Source organism: Asparagus officinalis, chromosome 10 (assembly GCF_001876935.1).
Source record: "Asparagus officinalis chromosome 10, Aspof.V1, whole genome shotgun sequence".
NCBI classification, from domain to species: domain Eukaryota; kingdom Viridiplantae; phylum Streptophyta; class Magnoliopsida; order Asparagales; family Asparagaceae; genus Asparagus; species Asparagus officinalis.
The window spans coordinates 63,585,206-63,611,145 of NC_033803.1; the positions used below are offsets into that span (position 1 = coordinate 63,585,206).

At 39.3% G+C, this 25,940-nt stretch overlaps 2 protein-coding genes across 4 annotated transcripts; both read right to left on the minus strand.

The window, feature by feature from the left end:
- On the minus strand, positions 6,964–10,060 carry LOC109825598. 2 transcript variants are annotated; one of them, XM_020392458.1, is made up of 4 exons: positions 9,849–10,060; positions 9,680–9,779; positions 7,474–7,594; positions 6,964–7,384 (listed from the first exon to the last, which is right to left on the minus strand). In XM_020392458.1, the coding sequence occupies exons 1-4, from the start codon at positions 9,977–9,979 to the stop codon at positions 7,191–7,193; spliced, it is 546 nt and encodes a 181-aa protein (XP_020248047.1). In that variant the 5' UTR covers positions 9,980–10,060; the 3' UTR covers positions 6,964–7,190. The 2 variants fall into 2 exon arrangements, with proteins under 2 accessions (XP_020248047.1, XP_020248048.1); XM_020392459.1 differs by having other exon boundaries at positions 9,680–9,770; positions 9,840–10,060.
- On the minus strand, positions 12,320–25,186 carry LOC109825886. 2 transcript variants are annotated; one of them, XM_020392794.1, is made up of 8 exons: positions 24,903–25,186; positions 15,462–15,535; positions 15,264–15,305; positions 15,058–15,099; positions 14,201–14,284; positions 13,578–13,665; positions 12,761–12,858; positions 12,320–12,673 (listed from the first exon to the last, which is right to left on the minus strand). In XM_020392794.1, the coding sequence occupies exons 1-8, from the start codon at positions 25,105–25,107 to the stop codon at positions 12,653–12,655; spliced, it is 654 nt and encodes a 217-aa protein (XP_020248383.1). In that variant the 5' UTR covers positions 25,108–25,186; the 3' UTR covers positions 12,320–12,652. The 2 variants fall into 2 exon arrangements, with proteins under 2 accessions (XP_020248383.1, XP_020248384.1); XM_020392795.1 differs by having other exon boundaries at positions 15,462–15,559; positions 24,903–24,968.

The following is a 25,940-nucleotide window of genomic DNA, read 5'->3' on the forward strand; positions in this document are numbered from 1 at the left end:
GATAAGGAAATGCCTGGGACTAATAGGACTTCTCTCAACATGGGCAGCTTTCATTGGCTCATGAACATTCGACCAGGTTATAATGTTTTCCGGTCAAGAAATATTTGCAGAATCGAGCCTTACTTTCCTTGCCAATTTGCGCGACAATTTGGCTACGATCAACTATATGACGGGAATCCCAACAAATGGTTAACAACCTACGATGGTCTTATCGATGGAGTGCGAGCCTGGTTTTGGAATGTTGTTGGTTGTACTGAAGCTCAATTTAGCTTACCCGTTGCTGAGCCTAAACTTCATACAACTTTTCTTTACTGCAGATGGATATTAGCCGCTAACATGCCCGTTGTGAAGAAGAAGATTTCTGAATTAGAAGCGGAAGTTGTAGTCCGAAGAGTTATACCTTCTAGGAGAGGAAAAGGGCCCACTACCTCTTCCCATAAAGGAAATCAGATAGCTGATTCAGAGGAGAGTGACGAATTTGAAACGTCTAGTGAGGAGGATAAGACCGGAGATGAAGCAGAAGCCAGCATAGCTTTCTGGCTGGAAAGGTACCTCTCTGGCACCCTTGGATTTCTTAGAGCTTTGCCGGTCTGTTGTACCTCCTCATAGCTTTCTGGCTCACCACTGTCAGTCAGGAGAAGATAATTCATAGTGGAAAGGTACCTCTCTGGCACCCTTAGATTTCTTAGAGCTTTGCGAATTGCGATCGGTAACTCTGTTGGATCCTGCTGCTGTGCATCCCGCACGTTCTCTTAGTCTCTGTCTTCTATGCTGATTGGTATCTCCATCTAGAGCAGATGGATGTGAAGACAGCATTCCTTCATAGAGATTTGGAGGAAGAGATCTATATGCATCAACCAGTGGGCTTCGAGGAACGAGGCAAGGAGGGTCTCGTGTGTCGCCTGCTCAAGAGCTTGTATGGCCTGAAGTAAGCTCCGCGACAGTGGTACATGAAGTTCGAGAACTTTATGGAGGAGAATAGTTTTCTCAAATGCGACACAGACCATTGCTGTTTCATCAAGAGATACGACGAATCCTATGTGATACTCTTGATTTATGTTGATGACATGTTAATTGCAGGGCTCGACTTGGCCCGCATTGAGGAACTCAAGGGACGTCTCTCCGAGTGCTTCAAGATGAAGGATCTGGGAATGAGGATCATCAGAGACAGATCAACACGGAGGCTGAGGTTGTCTCAGAAGGCCTACATTGAGAAGATTCTTAAAAAGTTTGGCATGGAGAAAGCTAAACAAGTGGGCTCGCCATTTGCGAGTCATTTCAAGCTATTAAAGACCCAAGCACCAGAGACTGCTGAAGAGCATGAGTTCATGGCCAACATACCATACGCATTTGCCGTCGGAAGTTTGATGTATGTGATGGTGTGTACGAGGCCAGATATTACACAAAGAGTGGGAATTGTGAGCCGCTTCATGAGCAATCCCGGGAAGCAACACTGGGGTGCGGTCAAGTGGCTTCTACGCTACTTGAGATGCTCATCCGACCGTTGTCTTGAATATGACGGGACAGATTTGCAACTAGAGGGCTTTTGTGATGCAGACTACGCAGGGAACATAGACTCAAGAAGGAGCACGAGCGGCTACATCTTCATCTTGTGTGGTGGAGCGATAAGTTAGAGATCTAAGTTACAGGATACTGTGGCTTTGTCGACAACCGAAGCTGAGTACGTGTCTGCAGCAGAGGCAGCAAAGGAGTTGCTATGGTTGAAGGCTTTTCTTCTCGAGCTTGGAGTAAGCTTTGAGAAATACTTCATCCACTGCGACAGTCAGAATGTCATTCACTTGTCAGAGAACGACGCATTCTATGCTCGAACCAAGCATGTTGACGTGAAGCACCATGCCATACGGAGATGGCAAAGCAGGAACGAGTTCAAGCTTGTGAAGATTAATACGAGGTACAATCCAGCCGATATGCTGACCAAGCCAGTTCCGCTCGAGAAGGTGAGGCTGTGTGCAGCCTCATATGGCCTCCGTTGAGAATGTTGAAGGTCGTGCAAGACGCCAAAGATACAAGACATCCGAATGATGCAACCAAGAAGGGTGTGAAGATATGATTGATACTCAATCAAATCTTCAAGTGGGAAATTGTTGCCTGCAGCCTTGTTTAACTTAGCCAGCCGCCCCCGCCTTACATTTTTTGAGAAATGCAATCGGTGGCCGAAAGGAGCCTGCAAAGTTTGACAAATTAAAGTGGTGGCGGGTCCCACTAACTAAAATATTATTAGTAGCGGGTCCCACCAATAATATTTTATTTGTGCATAGTATTTCCCAAACACTATAAATAGGGTCCTAAACTCTTAAGGAAATCTCAGAAACAACTCCTCTCATAGAAGAGTAAGAGAAATAACACACAGAGAGATTGTGAGAGTTCTTGGAGTGTATCTGATCAAGAGAGGGTGTTCTCTTTGATCTATTCTTTTGGGATATAAAAGAATTTGGCGTCGTCGTTGCACCGTGGGGTAGCTCCGAATGAGTGAACCACGTATATCTGTGAGTACTCTGGTTGATCTTGTGCCTTTATTTTGTGTATTGCGTCTCCGTTAGAGGCGTTCTTATTAGGGTGTATCCTAACAGTTCCATTAGTGTACCTATGAGGTCATCCCAAGTTAGTCGCAGCACTCGGTATTACTCCATTTGTTCCAAGAACCTTTTCCTGCTCCTCTTAGTTTTTTTGGAGTAGAAACAAGTTTTCTTTGAGCTTCCAGGTTATCAGTTGACTTTCACCTTGATGTATGTTGCATACTTGCTTAGAGCTCGCAAGTTACGCAAGAAGAAATTTCTACTTTGATCATAAGCGGTATCAACTCATTTGTCATATGTGTAGATATATCAAGTTGGGAATTTAACTGATGATCTCAGTGAATGCCCAAAAGCTTCAAAAGAAAATGCATATTCCACCTCTAATCAAGAGTTCAATCAGTTTTGATCTATAAATGATTGAACAAAGAATTCTTAGATGATTTCTTGGATTCTTAGATTCTCTTTCCGAACAAACAAGTATTCTTAGATGATTGAACAAAGATCTAAGATCAGAGAAGCATCTGAGCCTGCAAGAGCACCAATAAATGATTGAACAAACAAGAATTCTTGGTCTCTTTTCAAAACCAACTTCCTTACAAACCGAACACAAACTTAAAATTTTTGATTCTTGATGATTTCTTGGATTTTTTTTATGTTGTCATAAATTTAAAATACAAATCCAAACACCAAACAGCCCATTCAAAAAGAGAGATCTGGAAGATTGGGATTTGAAAGAATAATTGAGATATCCAGAAGAGACAGTTAAAGATCACAGGCCCCTTACATGAAAATGTACATTCTGTTAATGGCTGCTGATGCGGATAAGAGCTAATGGCAAAAAGGTCTAATTTGAGTGGTGCATTTATTTTTAGCTTGAGGCCGGGTTATTGGCAAAGGGCGTGAAAGATGAACAGGCATTTTGGTTATATTAGTCCACCAAATCTATAGAGGATCAAACACATTAATCAATTGCTACAAAAAACTTATTAAGATATTTCTCGACAAATATGAAATGTAGAATTAGGACACTGCATAGCTAAGAGGTCCATTGTAAAGAGGGTGTGGGTTATGATCCGTCAAGAGATGGAATTGGCGAGACTCACATGCTTCAATTTGATTAGCAGGGTGCGCCTCACCACCAAGGCACCAATGCATTTCTTGGCAGCTTATTTGACAAAATGAGCTGCTACCTTATACCCATTTTCTTAAATTTTTTTGTCAACATGTGGTCAAAGTGTGACACAATGCACTTGTATTCTCAACTTCTTGGTCCTATTTACAGGCAGGGGTGATCGAAGAGATGGTGAATGATGCCGTTGATTCAGCTTTGGACTCTGAGGACATGGAGGAAGAAACAGAAGAAGAGGTCGAAAAAGTTCTTGCAGCAATAGCAGGCGAGACTGCGTCACAGCTTCCGGATGCTGCACGAAAGGAGAGAATAAAGCAACCTTCAACAAGCCAAACAACTGCAGCAGAGGTATTTTGATATAATTGCTAAGCTCTCTCTTTTCTTTTTTTCTTTCATAACATTCGTGCGAGGTTGCTGGTACACCCCTTGTGCTATACATGTTCTAATTACTATCCCTAATTGTTATTTTTTTAAAAATTGCACTTACAACCCCCTAATCTTAGACGCCATTACTTCTTTAGTCTCAAATTTGAGGTCAATTTTGTGTTCGTTTTTTGTTCTTTTTAACCTAAAACCGAGAGTATAGGATAATTTATCATCTTATAAGCTAACTTGGAAAATAACATCGTCCAGAGTTTTGAGTTCAGGGTGTAAGTAATAATAAAATATCTTAGAGGCACAAGTGGCTACACGCTCATAGTACAAGGTGTGTATCTGCAATTATCCTGTACCGCAAAGAGCTAAAAGAAAATATGGGTTATATGTTGCAGTCAGAAGCCATTGCAGAGGGAGTTGATGATGAGGGAGAACTAGATGAGATCAGAGCACGGCTAGCTAAAGTAAGGTCGTAGTCTGTTCTCTGATGATATTGTTAATTGGTGGCGATTCGAACCTTGCCTCGAGGTTTTGTTGTATTCTGATATTGTAACTAATGTATGATTATCATAGAAGATTCAAGCTTCGACAGTTGTATATTTGCATATATGCTGTTTATATGATTATATCATTCTGCCGAAGCGCATGTTTAGGCGAGGGATGGAAAGCCCTTGTTCACTATAACATTTTGACACATATATAAACTAAATTTTTTTCTTCATTTCTTAATGGTGTGAATGTACATTTATGCCGTGGCATATCAAAAAATTATTATTGCATATGAAACAAGATATAAGCCTTCGCATTGTCACATTATATTTTAGCTATGTGATTAATATACCAGGAACAAATTTTCCTGAGAAGTAGAATTATATTATAGCAAATCAATTACAGACTGTTAGTGGTATATTTCCAACTTCCATTATCATAGATGTACATAAAAAATGTTGATAAACGCAATCATGAATCAAAGAATTAGGTAGACCTCTCCAAAGAAAAGGTGAGCAAAAATTTGTATGCCAAAACTAAAATAACAAGTTTTTGCTTTCAAATAAATAGGCTGAGAAGAGAGTTTGATACTTTTGCACTGTTTTATACCGTACATAACGAGATGAATTAATGTAGGCTTTTATCTTTGCTTTTATATTATCAGAAAAGGTTTTTTAGGGTTTGTGTTGTCCTACATCACTGATATATATCAAGAACTACAACAATTCCAATTTCTTAATTCAAACAAAATAGTTGATTAACCATAAACCTGAAAATGAAAAATATCCATCTCCGACTGCTTTCTTGACACTATTTATGTAGTTAGTCTCCTGTTTTAGATATGGAAATAAATTGTGATCATAAACATGCATGTGTTTAGCACAGTTATCGAGTCATCCTCCAATGCGGAGGATGATAAAGAATGAGCCTCCAAAGAACCTGTTAACTAGATGAGAGATCTTCTTCAACCTCTAGCCGGAAATATATTTTTTACTTGGAAGTAGAACGGTAGAAGTAACATCTACTATCTTTACTCTAGCTACTTCATAGCTATTTTCGTGCACAAACATGCTCTTTTTGACCAAATTTGGGATAGGACGTGTTACCGCTAGTAATTTTTTTTATCCACTAGCAACTTCCCAAATTACAAGAAAGTATCTAGTAAAGACGACCATGATATTAATGTGCGTCCAAAGGGTATCAATCCTTGAATCGATGCACGAATCATGAAGTCCAATGATCCAATGATTGATATCCTTTAGGTGCACATTTAATGCCATGAGCCATCCCTGCTGGATACATTCTTCTAAATCACATAGCATATAACTGCATTGACTAATTTGAAATATATACTAGAGATTGGAGGCTAGATAGCAATTTTAATGATTTTGGACTAAATTCAAATTATGAAGTATGTAACAGACCAATAAATGAAATACCCATTTGGAGAAGTACTATTTTTAATCAATTTATTTTCTAGTGGTGGTTTCAAAAGAGAACACCCGCGTCCAACGCTCAACCCCACAAAGCTTACAAACTCTCCAGCGCTCTCTCCTTGTACAATACCCCTCCTCTGTCCTGTTATTTCCTTTTTCTTTTCTCATTGCTTCCATTACCAAAAGCATGGAGAATGGAATCTCAGAAGAAGAGATGCAGAGGATTTTCAAGCGTTCTGACATCAATGGCGATGGCAAAATATCCTCGACAGAGCTCGGAGAAACTCTACGTGCCCTCGGCTCAACATCAGCCGATGTGGTTGTGGTGCAGAGCATGATGGACGAACTCGACACCGACAACAATGGATATATCGATTATAACGAGTTTGTTGCCTTCTGCAAGGATAACCCGGGCCTTATGAAGGACGTTGCCGAATCCTTTATATAATTGTTTGTTGCTGAATCCTTCGGATATTACTGAATGGTGATGTTGAGGAATCTAGCATGTATTACATGAGTGCTTGGCCTTTTCATTTAATGTTTAGGTATTATTCTTGTAGCTACGCATGGTGCTAATTTGAAATCAAACTTGAACTTGGATGTGGGCGATTTTCCTTATTCTCCTTTGTTGCATCAAAGGAAATAGTTTGATACAAGTGTTAGGACTCAAAATTCCTACAAGCGAGAGAGAAGTCAAGGACCATAAAAAAACAAAGCAATCACGGAAGATAAATATTTTTACGTGATTCGGCAATTTGCTTACGTCCTTGGTTACACTAAGATTTCTTCTTTTCTTCCTGATAAAGTAACAATTACAAGAGAACGTGCCAATATATATAGATGGAGACTACGACTACATGCTACATGTAGGTTAGAGATTTACCCTTCTACATAAGATATAATTTTAGAACACTACAACTCCAACAAGAAGCTATAACTTAGCCTCTGTCTCTGGACAATGTGATGTGAATCAATAAAAATACAAAAAAATAATTAGTTGATAAATTAATTGCTCTTCTCCATCAGTAATTACTCGATGCTACCTTATACCAACCAAGCGTTGCGGCTTGTTGAAGAGATCATTTCTGAGGCATTTCTCATTTGAAGCCACAAGAAACCGACAACTGATTGCAAGCAATTGACAAATCCTGTAATCTAAACAAAACGATCGATTAAGTAAGGCAGAAGTTTGTCAAACATCAGATTGCACACAACAATCACATATCATTTTTCTTTTTTCATGCCGCTGGAAGAAGTCTCGATCCCATACATTTGCTTCAAAGTATCGATCACAGGGCGAAATCCAGTGCGCAAGGGAACAACGGAAGCAGCACGGAGATGCTGAGCATTACTGCTCTTTGGCTTCGACAGTGTAAGCCTGCACATTTCCCCTTCTAATACCTCTGCTGCCTTTTCGGCTGAAACTCACAAAACACACCAAAATAAGTGACGATAAACGAAAGAGAGAACATTTTGGATTTTAGAGAGAGAGAGAGAGAGCGCGCACCCGCGAAGGGATGGAGCCTGCAGAAGTGGAAGAATTCGTCGGCTGAGCAGCCGAAGAGGACACGGGTGACGCGATCGAAGAAGATCACCACGATTACCTCGTCGGTAGTAGCAATGGATACCTACCGAGCAGCACAAATCACAATTGATTGTGGTTTAGCAAAATAAGTCGTAAATAAAAAAAGTAGCGTAACCAGACGAGTGTGGTAGTAGAGAATAGTCTCTTAGCTCAATACATTAGTCCCCAATCTTCATGTTTTGCACTGATTCAAATATACCTATCTTTTAAATCATCATGTATTTGTGAAATACATTCTTTGTCTTTTAGGTAGCTCATTTTGCTAAACAAATTGCAACCTTACACCTAATTTCGTAAAGTAAATTTTGATTATCCTGAACTTTTGGATGTTTAATATTTTTACGAGAATGATGGATATGAGGTGGCGGCTTACTTAGTAAAATGAGCTACCAATAGATAAGAGTAGTGAGACCATCCACACATTTTGATATGATTGGCAAGATGAGCCTCATCACGTGACTATCTCATGATTAGCCTATTTAGCAAAATGTGCTGTCATTTCATACCCATTATGTACAATTTTTAAATATGCATAATGTTGTGCGCAGCGGAAATTTCGGCAGAGTTTCTGGTGCACAATAAGAGAGAAAGATCGATAAGAATTCTTGTATCTCAAAGGAAACAAGAATCTGAAAGCCTAATATCCCATCAAAGTAGGATATTAGCTCTTCCTCTCGTCAGCTCTAGGACTGCGCGTCGAGGGATCCTAAAACTATTACAATGGCCACAAACTCAAACAATCAATTTTACGTGGTTCGGCAAACTGCCTACGTCCACGGGGCAAGGAGGGGGATCTACTATTAGAGAGAAAATACAATAGGTTTACAATCTCACAAAATAAACCCTCAAACTAACTCTCTAATCTCTCACAAAAACTCTCTCGAAAGGATGCACAAAACCCAAAAATAGGCCTCTGCCTTTTCTTTTGCACAGCCGCACAGTCCTCTTCTATTTTTCTTGCTTTGCTTTTTTCTTCTGCCGAAAAATCCACTAAGCCGAAAAATCTCTCCTTGCACTGTAGCCGCAAAAGACACCAAGCCGAGAAAACTCCTTTGCACGTCCTCCTTCCGCACCCAATAACCCTAAGGGATTAATAGGTATATATAGGTGATCAATAGGTGATCAATCGGGTGGGCCTTGCTGCACTTCACGCGGACATAAAACATACACTATAGGAAACTTACTCTAACAATATTAAAGGTATTGTCAAAAACCTAAACTTCAAATACCTTTAATAGTTAAGGAGTAGAAAATGAAGAGTCACATATAAATGGCTAATTGCAAATAAACCCTCCATACCATGACATTATGTCAGGTATTACCTCTTAAGTATGATATGGTAGAAACCTCTCAAGTTTGGCATAAGTCTAAGCAGAAAAAAATTATAGTGAGGGTTAAGGGCTATATTTTTTTACTCTAATATGCCTTTGCATGTTTGAGCACCCTTTTTATAGGTCGAAATCTAGACATACACAGCTGTTCTAGCACTAACTTAAAGCCCTTACCGCTGCAAAAAACTCCAAAGTTATGATAATGGATAGACTCCTATAAATTGTGATTATCATTAGAGATTTGTGGCGTTAGACTTGATATAATTCCGCACTGCGCACCTCTGTCCTAACTGTTATTTTCCATCTCCACCGTAAACCTGGTCGAAAACAACACACCTTCCAAGAAAGAGGAGACATGGATGGTGACTGTGGGGTTGGACTCCATTTCAATTCTCGAGGATCTATCCGTGCTAGAATATAAACTGTAACCCACAATCCTCGCTATAACTTTAAAGTTCCAGTGTATTGGTTGGGTCCTTTCACATATGGGACTAGTAGTCCCATATGTTTTCTGAGTTCATCTCAATGTTTTGTAAACTTTTCTGAGTTCACTAATCCGTGATTAAAACAACGGGACTACTAGTCCCGTATGTTTTCTGAGCTGTTTTGCAAAATAGACCTCTTTTTGGCCTGTTGGCCAAAAAGATGTCTATTTTGCTAATTATTTAGCAAAACGGTCTATTTTGCTAAATAATTAGCAAAAACGGACTATTTTGCAAATTTTCCCTATATTTCTCCTTACTGTCATCAGAAAAAAGAACATGGAAATAGGATTTTTAGGTGGGTATTGGATTTACAAGGATCCGATAGACGCGTTTGCACCCGGGATTTGCGGAGGAGTTGTTGGAGCAGAAGGAGCAGAAAGAGGACGGGTCTTCAGGCAGGGTCCTCTCGCAGATGGAGCAGGCTCTGTAGCTGATGCTTTCGCTCGTGTCCACCGCCACGATGGTGAGGGTCCTCTCGCAGATGGAGCAGGCTCTGTAGCTGATGCTTTCGCTCGTGTCCACCGCCACGATGGTGCAGAATGGGAGCGACCACTTGTCTTCCTTGTTAGTGGATCCGGATTTGGGTCCGAACCCGGGTCCGCTGGGCTCCATTTCGGATTTGGAGGATCAAGAGACGGAGGTCAAGTGAAGAGAGGGTTCTGGTTGTTATTTTGGTGCCGAAGTAAACGCCCGTGCCCGTGCAGTACACGGGCGTGTGAAGGAAGGGTGGTATATTTGATCTGAGCCCTTAAATGTCCTTGATGTTGACTTTTATGAGAGTCAGTGAGGGCGCTGTCGTAGTGTTTTGCAAGTGTGAGAGTGTGTTTTTCTTTTTATTTTTTATGTAGGATGCATAAAGAGCAAAATCATTGAAAAGTGGAGTCTTCACCAGCAAACGCGGATACAGATATATTATTAAGTTGTCCGCAAAGAAATGACTATATCTCCCAGTCCGAAAGGTGAATTTTGACATATTATATGTTATGGTGTTCCCAATCATCTAAGTGCGACCCTTTGCTAGCAACGGATAGAAGTACCTCTGCATGCAATGCTCCAATCAAGTTGGTGGCCGGAGATCAGCAGGGACGACAACTCAGCTAACTTGTCGAGTCATCATTCCCTCACGTCGACTCGAAAAGCGATACTTGTCGCCCCCCTTTTGTCGAAGACGACTCGCAACGAGCCCACTCGACCAACTACTCGACGCCTCACGAGGTCGACTCGAAAGACATTACTTCTCAGCGAAGCTAGAAGACAACTTCAACCTCGAGCCTCTCCCACTGACAACGTGTCAGCGTCGTATTTAATGTTTGGCAAGCGCCATCATATCTCTAGCACCGATAGTATTTATGACTCATCGAACCATGTCAGCATCACCATGCCTCCGATCACTTCCCATTTAATGGCGACGTGATCTCTCCTCCAGTCGCCAGCCAACACCTATAAAGCGAGTGCTGACGCAGCCGCCAACCCACGTTTCTTCACCGTCATCCTGTCCTCGGCCACAATGACGATTATGCTCCTTCGACACTACTATAAATACAAGGTACTATTCACTCATTGGAGGATTCTGGCTTTTTCTGCAAAATCAGTGTCTTCTACAAACCATACCACACGCAAAAGAACTCTCACGATTCTTTATTTTCTCCACTCAAAGCTCACTAGCTGACTAGATCGTTGGAGGAACCACGGGGGAACTAGTCCCCGTCCTCTTACGTGTTTCTACTTGTGTAGGCTTTTCAACGACCCACCTAAGAACCAGGTATTCAGGGAAGGAAGTGGCCCCTCGTCAACCTCACCCCTATCCCACCGTAGATATTATTGACCGTGTGATCACTTAACATCAACATTATATGTGTAATTGTCTATCTTGATAAGACAGGGCCAACCAAATTGACATTCTCGAAATCTCATCGCGGTACACAATTTAAGTAGAATTTCAAAAATAATCTAGTTTGAGTTTATTTTTAGTAATAAAATTAGAGTCAATTTTAGATTAGGAAACAAATTCATTTTTGATTCAATTTGTACTGATTTGTTCCTCTATTTTAGGGGGTCTCTTACGTAGTTTTAAAGAATGTCTTTTTTGGGTAGGGTTGGGGGTGTGGGTAGTTTGGGTGGGATGGGGCGCTGTTAGGTGTAGACTTTATTTTTTTTCTATTTAAGAAGAATGATTGTAACTTTCATAAGTAGGTCACTTTTATCAATAACTTTTTTCTTATTAATTTTTCTTCGTGAATTTAAAGGTTGTTCTTTATGGATTCAAATAGCATCGCGGTGGATTCTGAGGTCCATCACTTAAAACATGCATTAATTTTTCAAAAGATATTTCTGAAGATATGATGCACAAAGTGAAATAGAGACTTTTCTTAAATATATAGTATGAAATATATTATAATGTCGTCCTATCTCTTAAGTGTGTTTGACAAACTATGTAAAACTAGACCGGTACAAGTCCTGGCCTAGTCTTATGCTAAACTAGTTTTCTTTTGGACCAATCACCTGGTCCGAAAGAAAACTGGTTTAAAAACCATGTTTTGGCCCACGAAACAGGCCAAATCTGACCCTCATGTTTGCCAAATCAAAAATCTTTCAAAATTGGGTCAATTTTGAACCTAGCCAATTTTGAAAGATTGCCAAACACACCCTTAAGAAGAAAAGTTAAATAAGTTAATCCATTTAGAATAACCGAAATGATTAGATAATATTCTACTTTATTAAATAAGATAATATTTTCATTCTTGAGTTTTTTTAGTGGTTGGAGTAGGAGAGTATTCTACTTTATTAAATAAGATAATATTTTCATTCTTGAGTTTTTTTAGTGGTTGGAGTAGGAGAGAGAGTGTGTGGAAAAAATAAAACACTTCGATATTTTTCTTTAAAGAACATGAACCTTGATAATATAAAAATGACTTTTGCAATTAAGAGAAATATCAAAACAACATCCAAATATGATTGAGTACATAATCTGAACTTGGATTCAAACATTGGAATACGATTAAGCACACAAGTTGGGTGCCAAGCACAAGGAGTACATAATAATGCAATTGCAATATAAATCCTAAATATTAGTCTGTACATATCCATTAATGGAGTTCTGCATGTATCTTTTAAAATTAATAATATACATTATAAATACTCTTTTCACCCCCATAAGCTAATATTTCGAATAAACCTGCAAAAATAAATCCAGAAATCAAACTCGAAAACTTTGCGTGAGTGAGAGGGAGCTGCGACCGTAATATATCTTCTATCAAATTTTGAGTTCTTTCAGAACGATAGAAATCAATTCGACTGTTTTGATGACTGCATTCAAGTGAAACAAAAAGTATGAGAAACAATCTCACATTTGATCAGAGCTGATAAATTTAATAGAACAACATTAAGGATTACCATCATTTCATGGTCTCCCATAATCTCTTCAGCCACCTCAAGCAGAGGTTTATTTGCGCTGTTAGGAACAAGTGCTGCAAACACTGCAGGCTTTAACCCTGCACATTAAAACACAGCGAAACACTATAATGCAATATAAATTTTTTTTGTAACCTTTTCTAGGCTTAAAATGTTTTCATGTTTTCATAAGGTCAAAATGAAAATATTCAGGCAGAAAGAAGATTATAATCAAACATATTTTTCACAGTTACTCATTCTACTTTTTTTAACATAAAATATTTTCAAACGGGTTTCAGTACCAAACCAACAATATTTATTTCATAGTACAGTCGATGGTTAATTGCTTGAGAGTTGGTGGCAAAAGGATATGTCTTGAATGTGATCTCTTTTGTAGGGTTAGATGTGCACAAATTTCCTGTGCACAAATTTCCTGTACTATCTTACTATGCCACTTGTTACACTTTAAGTTTAATATTGGCAAATCGACGCCTTGGAACTAAACTTAACGCCATCACTCATCCTGCACTCCTCCTGTCTTCTGAACAGTGCCGTTTCTAGCAAGGGTTGAGGCGGAGATTTTCTTCTTCTTTTTTATTTTTTATTTTTATTTTGTTGGTGGGGGAAGAGAGGGGAAGAGTGACATTATCTGCCACATATCTCTAGTGGCGTTCAGCATCAAACTTAAGGGGTAATAAGTGGCACATTGCTACATCACCGGGTATCTGTGTAATTGACCCTTTTTTATATTTCCACAAAAGAAGAGAGACCTATGAAGCATTATCAGATATTAAGAGTTAGAAAGATTGAAATGTGATACCAGTCTCTGGAAATGCGTCAATAAACATCATCATTTCCTCCCCACTTAATCCAGAGAGGAAGCATATTCTCGGCAAAGATTCAGCAATCTGCAATTTGGGAAGTAACGCACACGTAAATTGAGAAAAGCTCAAAATCAGGAGTTTAGTGGGTTAACTAACTGAGCAACAATGCTGGATCAAAGCAAAAATAGACTTCTAGTCAATGGTCATATAAGTGCAGGCCCTCTTGGATGATACAAGAGTTGGAAAAAAGAAATGTTAGTATATTAAGAGTAATGAAACACAAAATTCAGCTACATTGAGAATAAGATTTGAGTGTAAGATAATACTGAAAGTCTAAAACTGTAATAATTTGTTGGACAAATGTTATCTTCTTCGCTTCTAACAAAGAACCACTGCCTTCTTTGATATCATTTATGTAATAATATTTGGTTAAATTACTTCTTTTGCATGTGCTTGTGATATAGTACATGTCAATGATTTCTAAGTCTCTGACCACATCTCCTATTTCTTAACAATTATGCAAAACTCACACATGAAACTCTTCAGTTGGGTATTTCGAGCAAAGTCCAAAGAACATATTTCATAAGTAACGCAAATATTAACAAAGTATGATCATCACCTTCACAGCTTCTAAATTGGGCTGTTCTGTGTTCATTGCATCCCAAATGGATTTATTAAGCGTATCTTCAGTGCAATGAATAACCTGCAAAAAGACATGCGTATAGTAGCAAAAAGCACAAACAAAATATTACATACAAACATAGTTTAAATTCATCATTTTACAGTACAATTTGGGTACCATTAAATTGTTATCTACAAAACCAAGTGCTGGTAAAACCCTTACACAGAAAGCTTGACTGCAGCCATAGATCATTGATCATGTAGAATTAAAATCGAGAAAAAGTTTAAATATTTCATGCTATTACAATTTTTTTTATGCGATTTCTAAGATGGAGGACAGGATTAGAGTTCTATCCTTATTGTTACTTGGATTTGCATATATAAAAGAATTAGAGATGCTTATGTTGAGTTTATTAGTGAGAATAGGCAAAAACTTCACAAATTATAGCTCACGAAATATCGCTATTATTTAGTCATAAGTTGAATGCTTACATCTTATTTAAGCATTAAGCAATACCCTTAAAAGTGACTAACTACCGGAGAAATGATTATCTCAAGAATTTTCTAATATATAAGAAAGCAGGAACGGGGAAGTTCACCAACAATTTCATACTAAAATCCCAATTTGAAGTGTCTGAGAATCTTACAAACTACATTTTCCTTAAATCAAATATATGTTATTTGCAGTTACTCAATGTTTTCCCATCAATATGTATAGGATAGCTAGTTAACCTACTCATGCATGTCTTGTCCTTAGATTTTGTGTGCCAGTACTTGAAAGACAGAAGTAATACAAGTATTTTCAAGAATGAAGAAAATTTTCATGAAAGCACATAAGAATGGATTCAAAGTTACCTTCAAAAACTCACCATCTAACTCTTTTAGAAACTTCTGAATCTGCATTGGAATTTACGCACATTTAGCTTGAATTATATGTGATAGCGATCGCTAATCTAATAGTACGTCCAAATGTAATACAAAAATAAGAAAATTTTACTAGATGAGGTATGGGACATAATATTTTCCAAATGTTGGATAAAGAATATAGAAACAGAAAGTACCTTATCACTTTCATCTGCTTCAAACCCCATTAGCAATAAAGCCTATTAGAAGGGAAGGTTAAAAAAAAAATCAAGGTTACCAAAATCACTTTCTACAACTCAAGATCATCATAATATTAAAATAAGTCGGCAACAATCATGAGCATTGCATTCTAAAAGTTTAGCATTTAATAATCTCGGGAAGTTTGTGAAACTTACAGGGGGTCCAAATACAGGATCATCAGCATTTAAAGGAACAAATTTTGGATCTTCAGCTAACTCACTTGGAACACCTGCCATGATTCATTTCCTACCATCTATCACCATATCAAAAATCGAAAGCAAACTTCTTAAATATCCGTTATATCATCCACAGTGTAGCACTAATTTTTGATAGGGTTAATTGCGAAAGGCCCACCACTTGCAAGTAGACCCCCTATAGTTCTATTTGTTGCAAATAAACCTCCCTAGCATCGATCCAAGGGCGAACTGTTGCGCGCAGCGGAAATTTCGGCAGCACTTCGGCAGCACAACAAGAGTTAGGTCGCAATAAGAATTCTTGTGTCTCAAAGGAAACAAGAATCTGAAGCCTAATATCCCATCAAAGTGGGATATTTGCTCTTCCTCTCGTCAGCTCTAGGACTGCGCGTCGAGGGAATCTAAAAAGCTATTACAAATCACACAAAAACAGTACAACCAATTTTTACGTGGTTCGGCAAATTGCTTACATCCACGGGGCAAGGAGGGGGAGATCTACTACTAGAGGGAGAGAATACAAATAGGGTTTACAATCACTCAATCTAAACCCTCACACAATCTCTCAAATCCCTCACACAAATATCTCTCTGAAAACAACTGCACAAAATCTTCACAAAAGGCGGCTGACTTTTCTCCTTGCACAGCAATTTTCTTCTCTGCCTTTGCACGCGATTTTCTCCTGCAGCCGCCAAACGAATTCGCGCACATGCAGCCTTGCTCTCACGCACCTGTAGCCGCAAGACTATTCCCTCTGCCTTCCTTCGCACAAAAAACCCTAAAATCAAACAGGTTAATATATATTGTGATTTGATTTCAGGATTTCGGGTGGGCTTTGATGTTCACGCTCTCCGCTCCGCGTAAACTTCCGCGTGAGCTTCAATCACGTGGTAGTGGCCACGTGCTTCACAATTCTCCACATCGGTGAAGTTTTTCCCAAAACTGAGCCGACACCAAAGCAACCAAATGTCCCACTTGTTGTGTCCAGTACGAACGCAACCCACAACAAATCAAGAACCCGAACGAGAGTCCAAACAATCTCACCCCCATCAAAATCAACTAATCCAAACCGGCTGCATCTCAAAGACTGCCTACGTATCCTCTTGCCCAAGGAATCAAGCCGAACGTAGTTCACCCAAATAGCCGCCAACGGCCTCAACAATCACGAATATGCAACAAGTTTCGACAATGATCAAACTTGTTGCTCGGAACCACCTTAGTGAGCATATCTGTCGGATTATCCTTCGTGTGGACTTTCACAATCTCCACATCACCATCTTCAAGAACATCCCGAACGAAGTGATAACAAACGTCAATGTGCTTCGTCCGCGCATGAAAAACATGATTCTTCGCCAAATAGATAGCACTCATGCCATCACAATGAATAGTGACGGACCTCTGCGATATACCAAGTTCCTTCAAAAGTCCTCGAAGCCAAATAGCCTCCTTCACAGCCTCCGTAACTGCCATATACTCTGCCTCCGTCGTAGACAAAGCCACCGTCGACTGTAAGATGCATCTCCAACACACCGGCGCACGGGTCAAAGTAAACACATACCCCGTAGTAGACCGGCGCTTATCCAAATCCCCGGCATAATCCGAATCAACATAACCAATGCATAACTGCCCACCTTTAGTATCCCGCTCATAAACCAAACCAACATTGACCGTACCTCGAATGTACCTCAAAATCCATTTCACGGCGTCCCAATGACCCACTCCTGGATCGTGCATGTATCTCGATACCTGCTTACCGCCTGTGATAAATCCGGTCTCGTACATATCATTGCGTACATCAAGCTCCCAACCGCACTCGCATATGGAGTCTTCGACATTAACTCACGATCTTCAACTGACTTCGGTGAAAGACCAGCTGAAAGCTTCAAATGGGCTCCCAAAGGTACACCAATTGGCTTCGTATCCATGCTAACATGGAATCGCTGTAGAACTTTCTTCAAATAAGCCAACTGTGTCAAATAAATTCTGCCCTTCTTCTTGTCTCTGCCGATCTCCATCCCTAGAATGTGCTTCGCCTCACCCAAGTCTTTCATCTCAAACTCATTTGATAGCTGAACTTTCAATTCATCTATAGCCGACCTGGAAATAGAGGCAACCAACATGTCATCGACATAGAGCAACAAATAAATGTACGCACCTCCTTTCAACTTGCGAAAATATACGCAAGGATCAAACTGGCTCCGAGTGTACGAATGACCAAGCATAAAACCATCAAATCGCCTATACCACTGTCGAGGAGACTGCTTCAAACCGTATAGCGATTTCTTCAGTTTGCAAACCAACTTATCTTTCCCTGCAGCTCGGAATCCCAATGGCTGAGTCATATATATTTCTTCATCAAGATCACCATGAAGAAATGCTGTCTTCACATCCAACTGATCTAACTCCAATCCATACTGTGCCACCAAAGCTAGCAAAATCCGAATCGACGAATGCTTCACCACCGGAGAGAAAACCTCATTGTAATCAATACCTTCCTCCTGTGCATAGCCCTTCGCACGGCTCAGCGACTCGCCGCCGCCGCCAGCCCCTGAGGGCCTGAGTGACTGAGTCCCCTCCTCTCCGGCTCTTCGACTCCACCGCGGCACCGCCCGAGGCCGAGGCGGCGAGGCCAGCCCCAAATCGTCGTCAACCTGCATCGCCATCGGCATCCTCTCTCCACCCTCAGCAGCTCAGCTCAGCTCAGCCTCGGCCCTCAGACCCGAAATCGCCGCGACGCCGCCAACCCCGAAATCGCAGTCCCCATCCTCGGTCCCCGTCCTCCAAATCCAGTTCGGTCCCCATCCTCCTCATTTTTTTTATTTTTATAATTTTTCTGTTGTGAACTTATGATTTTTAGGGTTTTGTTACTGATTTGAGATTTCTTTTCTTGTATTGCAGGAGATCGAAGCGGCCAAGTGGGTCTTATATTTTCGGTGCTGCTGTTGCCGTAGTGTCGTGCTGCCGCTTTGTATTCTTCAGCCGGAGCTGTTCAACAGGTTGTATTGTTCCGAATCTTTTAACTTCTTTCAATTTGATTGTGATATTTTTTGTTTTATTATAGAAATGCCTCCAAGAAAGTATCTATCTGGATATGATAAACGCAAGAAAAAAGAAAAATTGAACAATTTGTCCAAACTCAAAGTGGAGCGCTTGATAAATTTATTATTAGAGAAACACAAGATTTAGTTGAAAATTCAATTGAAAATGATAATATTAATGATTTGGGCCTGAATGAGTATGCGAATGAAAATTTGAATCATAATGAAAATGATAATGAAAATGAGAATCGGAATGAAAGTGAGAATCATAATGAAAATGATAATGGAAATGAGAAACAGAATGAAAATGAGAATCATAATGAAAATGATAATGAAAATGAGAATCAGAATGAAAATGAGAATCATAATGAAAATGAGAATCAAAATGAAAATGAAAATGAAGGTAAAAATGAGAATTTGAATCAGAATGAAATTGATATTGACAATGAAAATGAAAATGAGAATGAAAATATTTTAGGCAATGAACAACCTAATCAGTCCATGCTCATGAATTTGAATATTTATGATCCAAGAACTTGGGATAATTTGGACACAAAATCTAGAGATATATTAGTGGAAAATGGCCCTATAAGAGATCTATTAGTCGAAAAAGGTCCTAAAGATAAATTAGGAAGATGTTTTTCTTCAGCATTTTACACTAGACATTTATCAAATGGAGAGAAATGTGATAGGGAATGGTTAGTTTATTCAAAGGATATCGATAAAGTATTTTGTTTTTGTTGTAAACTGTTTAAAAATGGTTTTAAGAAAAGTTTTTTAATAAATGAAGGATTTAATGATTGGATGCATCTTAGTGCTAGGCTTAAAGAACATGAAACAACTAATGAGCACATCATTAACATGAGTATTTGGCTTGATTTACGCATAAGATTAAAGAATAATAAAACAATTGATAAAAATATTCAAGAGCAAATTAATAAAGAGAAGGAACATTGGAAGAAAGTATTACAAAGAATAATTTCTGTTGTTAAATATCTTGCTAAACATAACTTGGCATTTTGAGGCACAAATGAGAGAATTTATCAAAATAATAATGGAAATTTTTTAGGCCTAATTGAAATGAGAATTGCAAAATGTGCTAAAAACTCTTAATCTTGATATTGATAATGTACGAGGTCAAGGGTATGATAATGGGTCTAATATGAAAGGGAGACACCAAGGTGTACAAAAAAAAGTACTTGAAATAAATCCTAGAGCATTATACACGCCTTGTGGTTGTCATAGTCTTAATTTAACACTTTGTGACATGGCAAATTGTTGTGGTAAAGCAAAAGACTTTTTTGGAGTGATACAACGCATTTATACATTATTTTCTCACTCAACAAAGCGATGGCAAATTTTGATAAATAATGTAAAAGGTTTAACTGTGAAGCCATTGTCAGCTACACGTTGGGAAAGTCATATTGAAAGCGTTAAAGCAATTAGATTCCAAACGCTTGAAATAAGAGAAGCACTACTTCAGTTAGCAGAAACTGATAATGACTCCAAAATAAGAAGTGAAGCAGATTCTTTAGCAACACATGGAATTGGAAATTTTGAATTTTTATTAAGTATGATTATTTGGTATGATATATTGTTTGCTGTTAACTTAATTAGCAAATATTTACAATCTAAAGACATGCTTATTGATATTGCTATAGATCAAGTAAAAGGATTGATTAGGTTTTTTGAGGAGTATAGAGAAGTTGGGTTCACACAAGCTATGACAATTGCTAAAGAAATTGCTACTGAAATGGAAATTGATTCTGTATTTCAAGTAAAACGTCAAATCCGTAGAAAAAGACAATTTGATGAGAATGTTAATGAGGAGACAACACAATCAGCTGAAGAATCTTTTAGAATCAATTATTTTTTGTGTATTGTAGATCAAGCTATTGGTTCACTAAAGAAAAGGTTTGAGCAATATAAAGCATATGAAGATATTTTTGGATTTTTGTTTGGTTCAGAAAAGTTAAACTCATTAGATGATAATAATTTGAAAGCATGTTGTGATAATCTTGAAATTGTTCTAAAATATAAAACATTTTCTGATCTTGATGGGAAAGATTTATATGGAGAACTAAAAATCTTACGATATATTTTACCAAAAGAAACAAAGATGGCTATTGATATACTGAATTTCTTAAAAATACGAAATTGTTTTCCAAATGCATGTATTGCTTATAGAATATTATTGACTATACCTGTTACAGTCGCATCTGCAGAAAGAAGTTTTTCAAAATTAAAATTATTAAAATCTTATTTGAGATCGACCATGTCACAAGAAAGACTAAATGGACTAGCTTTGATATCTATTGAAAATGATTTTATTGATAAAATTGATGTTAAGGGCTTAATTAGTGATTTTGCAGCTAAAAATGCAAGGAGGACAATTTTTCGATGATACTTTATATGCTAAAGGCTTCGATATCTCTTATTAAGGTAAGCACAGATACAAGAGAAACATAATATGCAAGTATTTCTTATTGTGGACTATTTGCTCTATTGGAAAGCTTTATTAATGTGGGATTACATGTATTTATCTTATCAGTAATATTCAGGTGACCAAAGAGATGAAGAATGGACAATAGCACTTGAAAAGTATGTTAAAGACTATACAGATGCAAAAAATCAGGTAATATTTTAATGTCTGATCAGTAACATTTTGTTCCTTAGCATTTTAGGGATTCGAATTGGAATTTATTGATATTTTGTATATAGAGAAAGCCCTGTGTTTACTTTTCGCACAGGGCCCCTAAAATCTCAGATCCGGCCCTGGCCGTCTTCACACCCAACTGATCTAACTCCAAACCATACTGTGCCACCAAAGCTAGCAGAATCCGAATCGAAGAGTGCTTCACCACCGGAGGGAAAACCTCATTATAGTCAATACCTTCCTCCTGTGCATAACCCTTCGCAACCAACCTAGCTTTGAGCTTCAATGGAGTGCCCTCAATGCCCTCCTTCTTCGTGTATACCCACTTGCAACCAATTACCTTCTGTCCCTTTGGAAGCTCAACAAGCTCCCATGTATCGTTCTTATGAAGAGATTCCATCTCCTCCTGCATAGCCACCTGCCACGAATCAGCCTCCGAACTCTGCTCGGCCTCTCTGAATGTAGTAGGCACTAACTCATCGATACTCTCCACCGGAAGTGCATACGCAACTGTGTCGGCATACCGTGCTGGCATCTGTATGTTTCTCCTCTGTCTCCGAGCCGCAATCGAATCCTGAACCTGAGCCGTCGGTTCTTGATCCTGCACATTTGTACTCGTATCCTCCGTGTCATCGTCGTGTTCGCCTGGCGTCACCTCAGTCGGCACCTGCATGGATACTGTACCATCTGGACAATGTGGAGCTGCATCGATCTCCACCACCTGCGATATCTCCTCCGTCGGGTCGCTCTCCACCTGATGAGAGCTGGGAAGCTTCAAGATAGAAGCTTCATCAAACGTGACGTCCCTACTCAGCACAATCTTCTTATCAACTGGATCCCAAAGCTTGTATCCCTTGACACCACGCTTGAATCCTACAAATATGGCCTTCCTAGCTCGAGGTTCCAATTTATCAGTTCTAACATGATAATATGCAGGGCACCCGAATACCTTGAGCTGGTCATAGTCATGTGCTGGCTTTCCCGACCACATCTCCATAGGGGTTTTCCCCTCAATCGCAGATGAAGGCAGCCTATTAATGAGGTGGCTCGCATATGTAAGTGCCTCAGCCCAAAAGATCTTCTCCAAACCACTCTGCGACAATAAGCATCGGATCTTCTCCAGTAAAGACCGATTCAACCTCTCTGCCACCCCATTTTGCTGCGGTGTATGACTGACTGTGAAGTGTCTCTCTATGCCCTCGTCTCGACATAGCTGCTGAAAGGGGTCAGAAGTATACTCACCACCGTTGTCGGATCGCAACGTCTTGATCTTTCTCCCAATCTGCAGTTCTAATCTCTTCTTCTACTCCACAAACAAATCTAGGACTTCGCTCTTCTTCGTCATGGTGTACACCCAACAACACCTAGAATAGTCATCTACAAAAGTGACGAACCAATGTCGACCACCAAGTGATGCAGTCTTGGTGGGACCCCAAACGTCTGTGTGCACGTAATCCAGGATGCCCTTCGTCTGATGAATGGCAGTCCCGAACTTCACCTTCGTCTTCTTGCCAAGAACACAGTGCTCACAGAACTCAATCTTCCCACTCTTGGCTCCCTTCAATAGCCCCTGCTTGCACAATGCCTGCAGTGACTTTTCACCTGTGTGCCCCAATCTATAGTGCCAAAGTCTGCTCATGTCCGCTTCTGAAATAGCCGAAGCAACCTGGCCAATCTCGGTGCTTCCCTTCAGATAATACAAATTCCGATTGCGGACTCCCCTCATCACCACCAATGATCCCTTAGTAACCTTCGCTACAGCGTTTTCGAAAGTCACCTTGAATCCCTTCGCCTCCAAAGCTCCAACTGAGATAAGATTTTTCTTCAGTTGAGGAACAAATCTCACCTCCTTCAACTCACGAACTACTCCATCGTGCATCCTAATCCGTACGGTACCTATCCCACAAACGTCACAGGATTGATCATTTTTCATGACAACAACGCCCCCGTCGACTTTCTCAAAAGATGCAAACCAGTCTTGCCTAGGGGTCACATGAAAAGTAGCGCCGGAATCAAGCATCCAATCTGATGCATCCACATGATTCACCTCCGGAGTAATCAGTAGAGAAAAACACGAATCATCGGAATCATCTTCATTGTAGACGTCACCCCAATCACATCATATTTCAGTTCCTGTTCCAAACAGGACCTGATCACCCCACAAGCGTTCCTATTCATTTTCTCCCATACCGCCTCTTCATATTTAGGTGGTCTCTCGTGGACCATGATGGTCTCTTCCAAATTCTGAGCATTGAGCGCATCCTGTACGTCGCTCATCCACAAACCAAAGTTGATTTTTCCGTCATATTTCACCACACTAATTTTGGTGTTTTGAAAACCAACTTGTATTGTACTCGCCATTGATTTGCTGCTTTCACCTTCTTCTCCCATTGCGAACTAACTCCAAATTGTAGAGAAAGAACAAATTTGATAGAATTAGGAACCACCCAACCGAATCCTAGATCGGATTCCAAATAGATCTCCTATCCACACGAGGAAAGCGAAATCTCCAATGGCAACTCCTAATGCTATCTCCGCCGAAGCCTAGAACTCCAAGAACCAAGCTTCACACAAAATCTTCCTCCACCAAATCCAAAACACCCTAGATCTGAAATCTGGGCTCTGATACCACTTGTTGCGCGCAGCAAAAATTTCGGCAGCACTTTGACAGCACAACAAGAGTTAGGTCGCAATAAGAATTCTTGTGTCTCAAAGGAAACAAGAATCTGAAGCCTAATATCCCATCAAAGTGGGATATTTGCTCTTCCTCTCGTCAGCTCTAGGACTGCGCGTCGAGGGAATCTAAAAAGCTATTACAAATCACACAAAAGCAGTACAACCAATTTTTACGTGGTTCGGCAAATTGCCTGCATCCATGGGGCAAGGAGGGGGAGATCTACTACTAGAGGGAGAGAATACAAATAGGGTTTACAATCACTCAATCTAAACCCTCACACAATCTCTCAAATCCCTCACACAAATATCTCTCTGAAAACAACTGCACAAAATCTTCACAAAAGGCGGCTGACTTTTCTCCTTGCACAACAATTTTCTTCTCTGCCTTTGCACGTGATTTTCTCCTGCAGCCGCCAAACGAATTCGCGCACATGCAACCTTGCTCTCACGCACCTGTAGCCGCAAGACTATTCCCTCTGCCTTCCTTCGCACAAAAAACCCTAAAATCAAACAAGTTAATATATATTGTGATTTAATTTCGGGATTTCGGGTGGGCTTTGATGTTCACGCTCTCCGCTCCGCGTAAACTTCCGCGTGAGCTTCAATCACGTGGTAGTGGCCACGTGCTTCACACGAACTCACCCTCTTATTGGTGAAACTTTCTGACCGCTTTTAAAAGTCAAGAAAAATTAGCAATTGGAGGTTTATCCTCACCAATTGAAATAAAGGGGGTCTATCTGCCTCCTTGAACCTTTTTAACAATTTTAAGAGTAAAAAAAAAAAGTTCACTCAGGTGTCTATTCACAACACCTAGAACTACAGGGGGCTGTCGCAATTGGCTGATACTAAGGGGGGCCTGTTTGCAATTAATCCTTTTTGATATCAAGGGCAACAGGGTTCAGTGTAAAGTTTCTGACCACTAAATGCAAAACGAAATGATAAATAGGAAACAAAACCCATTTCAAAAAAAAAAAAAAAAAATTACTCCAGAAGAAGAACATAGTTAAAATGGGTTTATCATAAAAATTAAAATACCTTCCGATGATGTTCTCATTAGATGCTGGAATCTCTGTTTCCTTCCTCTTCTCAAATAATTAATAGAATCCCACAAGCTAAGGTTAGAAGAAACAGAAGGAGAAACCAAGAGGATAAATTTTTTGGGTTCATGGCGATTTGGGCGAAATTTTGAAGAGAAGAGAGAACAAAAGCAAGAGCGAGGGAGGAGAGCAGTTGCAGCCATTAGAATTCTGCTATGTGCAAAGATACTAGGTTTTCAATGGCCTAAACTAGACGGCCCCGTTCATAGCCAGCCCTATCTGGCTCTTTAGGGTCAACTTCACAAAAACCCCTTGACTTTTAGTGAGTTTATAAAAAATCGCTGCTGAACTTTGTAAATTCCACAAGACTAATGTGCACCCCGTGCAAAGCATGGCCCTCTGTTTTTTAAGGCACTGTATTTGAAACTTGTTTCCCTCTAAGTTTTAATACGTTTAATTTGATTATAGTATGCTTAAAATTAGAAATCATATCTACTTGTGTATGCTTAAAGAAGGATCCAAGTTTTAATATACTAGGTGGAATGCACATGCACTGCACGTGGTCAAATATCTTAATTATTTGTTTTAAGCATATTTACTTACTATAACATGGTTGCAAAAAAGTTTATGATTATGATAATATATTAAAATTTTTTGGATATTTCCATGTATAATATCTTGTTGGTTTCAACATTTTGCCTTTTGCAACAAAAGTCTTAAAATATTAATGACTTAAGAGCAATTTAATGACTTGAAGATCTAATTTTAAAATATTAATGATGTAAGGGACCAATATAAAAAAACTATCATTATTAATGATAAAGTTAAAATTCTTGAATTCATCAAAGTAAAATAGTAGGTTTTATCTGGTCATATATGATTTTGTTTAACTATAAAGAAATCACTTTCACTTGTTGTTTATTTCCACCTGTGGTTTATCCGACGACCAAGTTTTATAGATATTTAAAAACTTTTTTCTAGAATTTTCTTTGTTTGAATGTGCAAATTCATTCAAGAAAGAAAACATAAATTATGT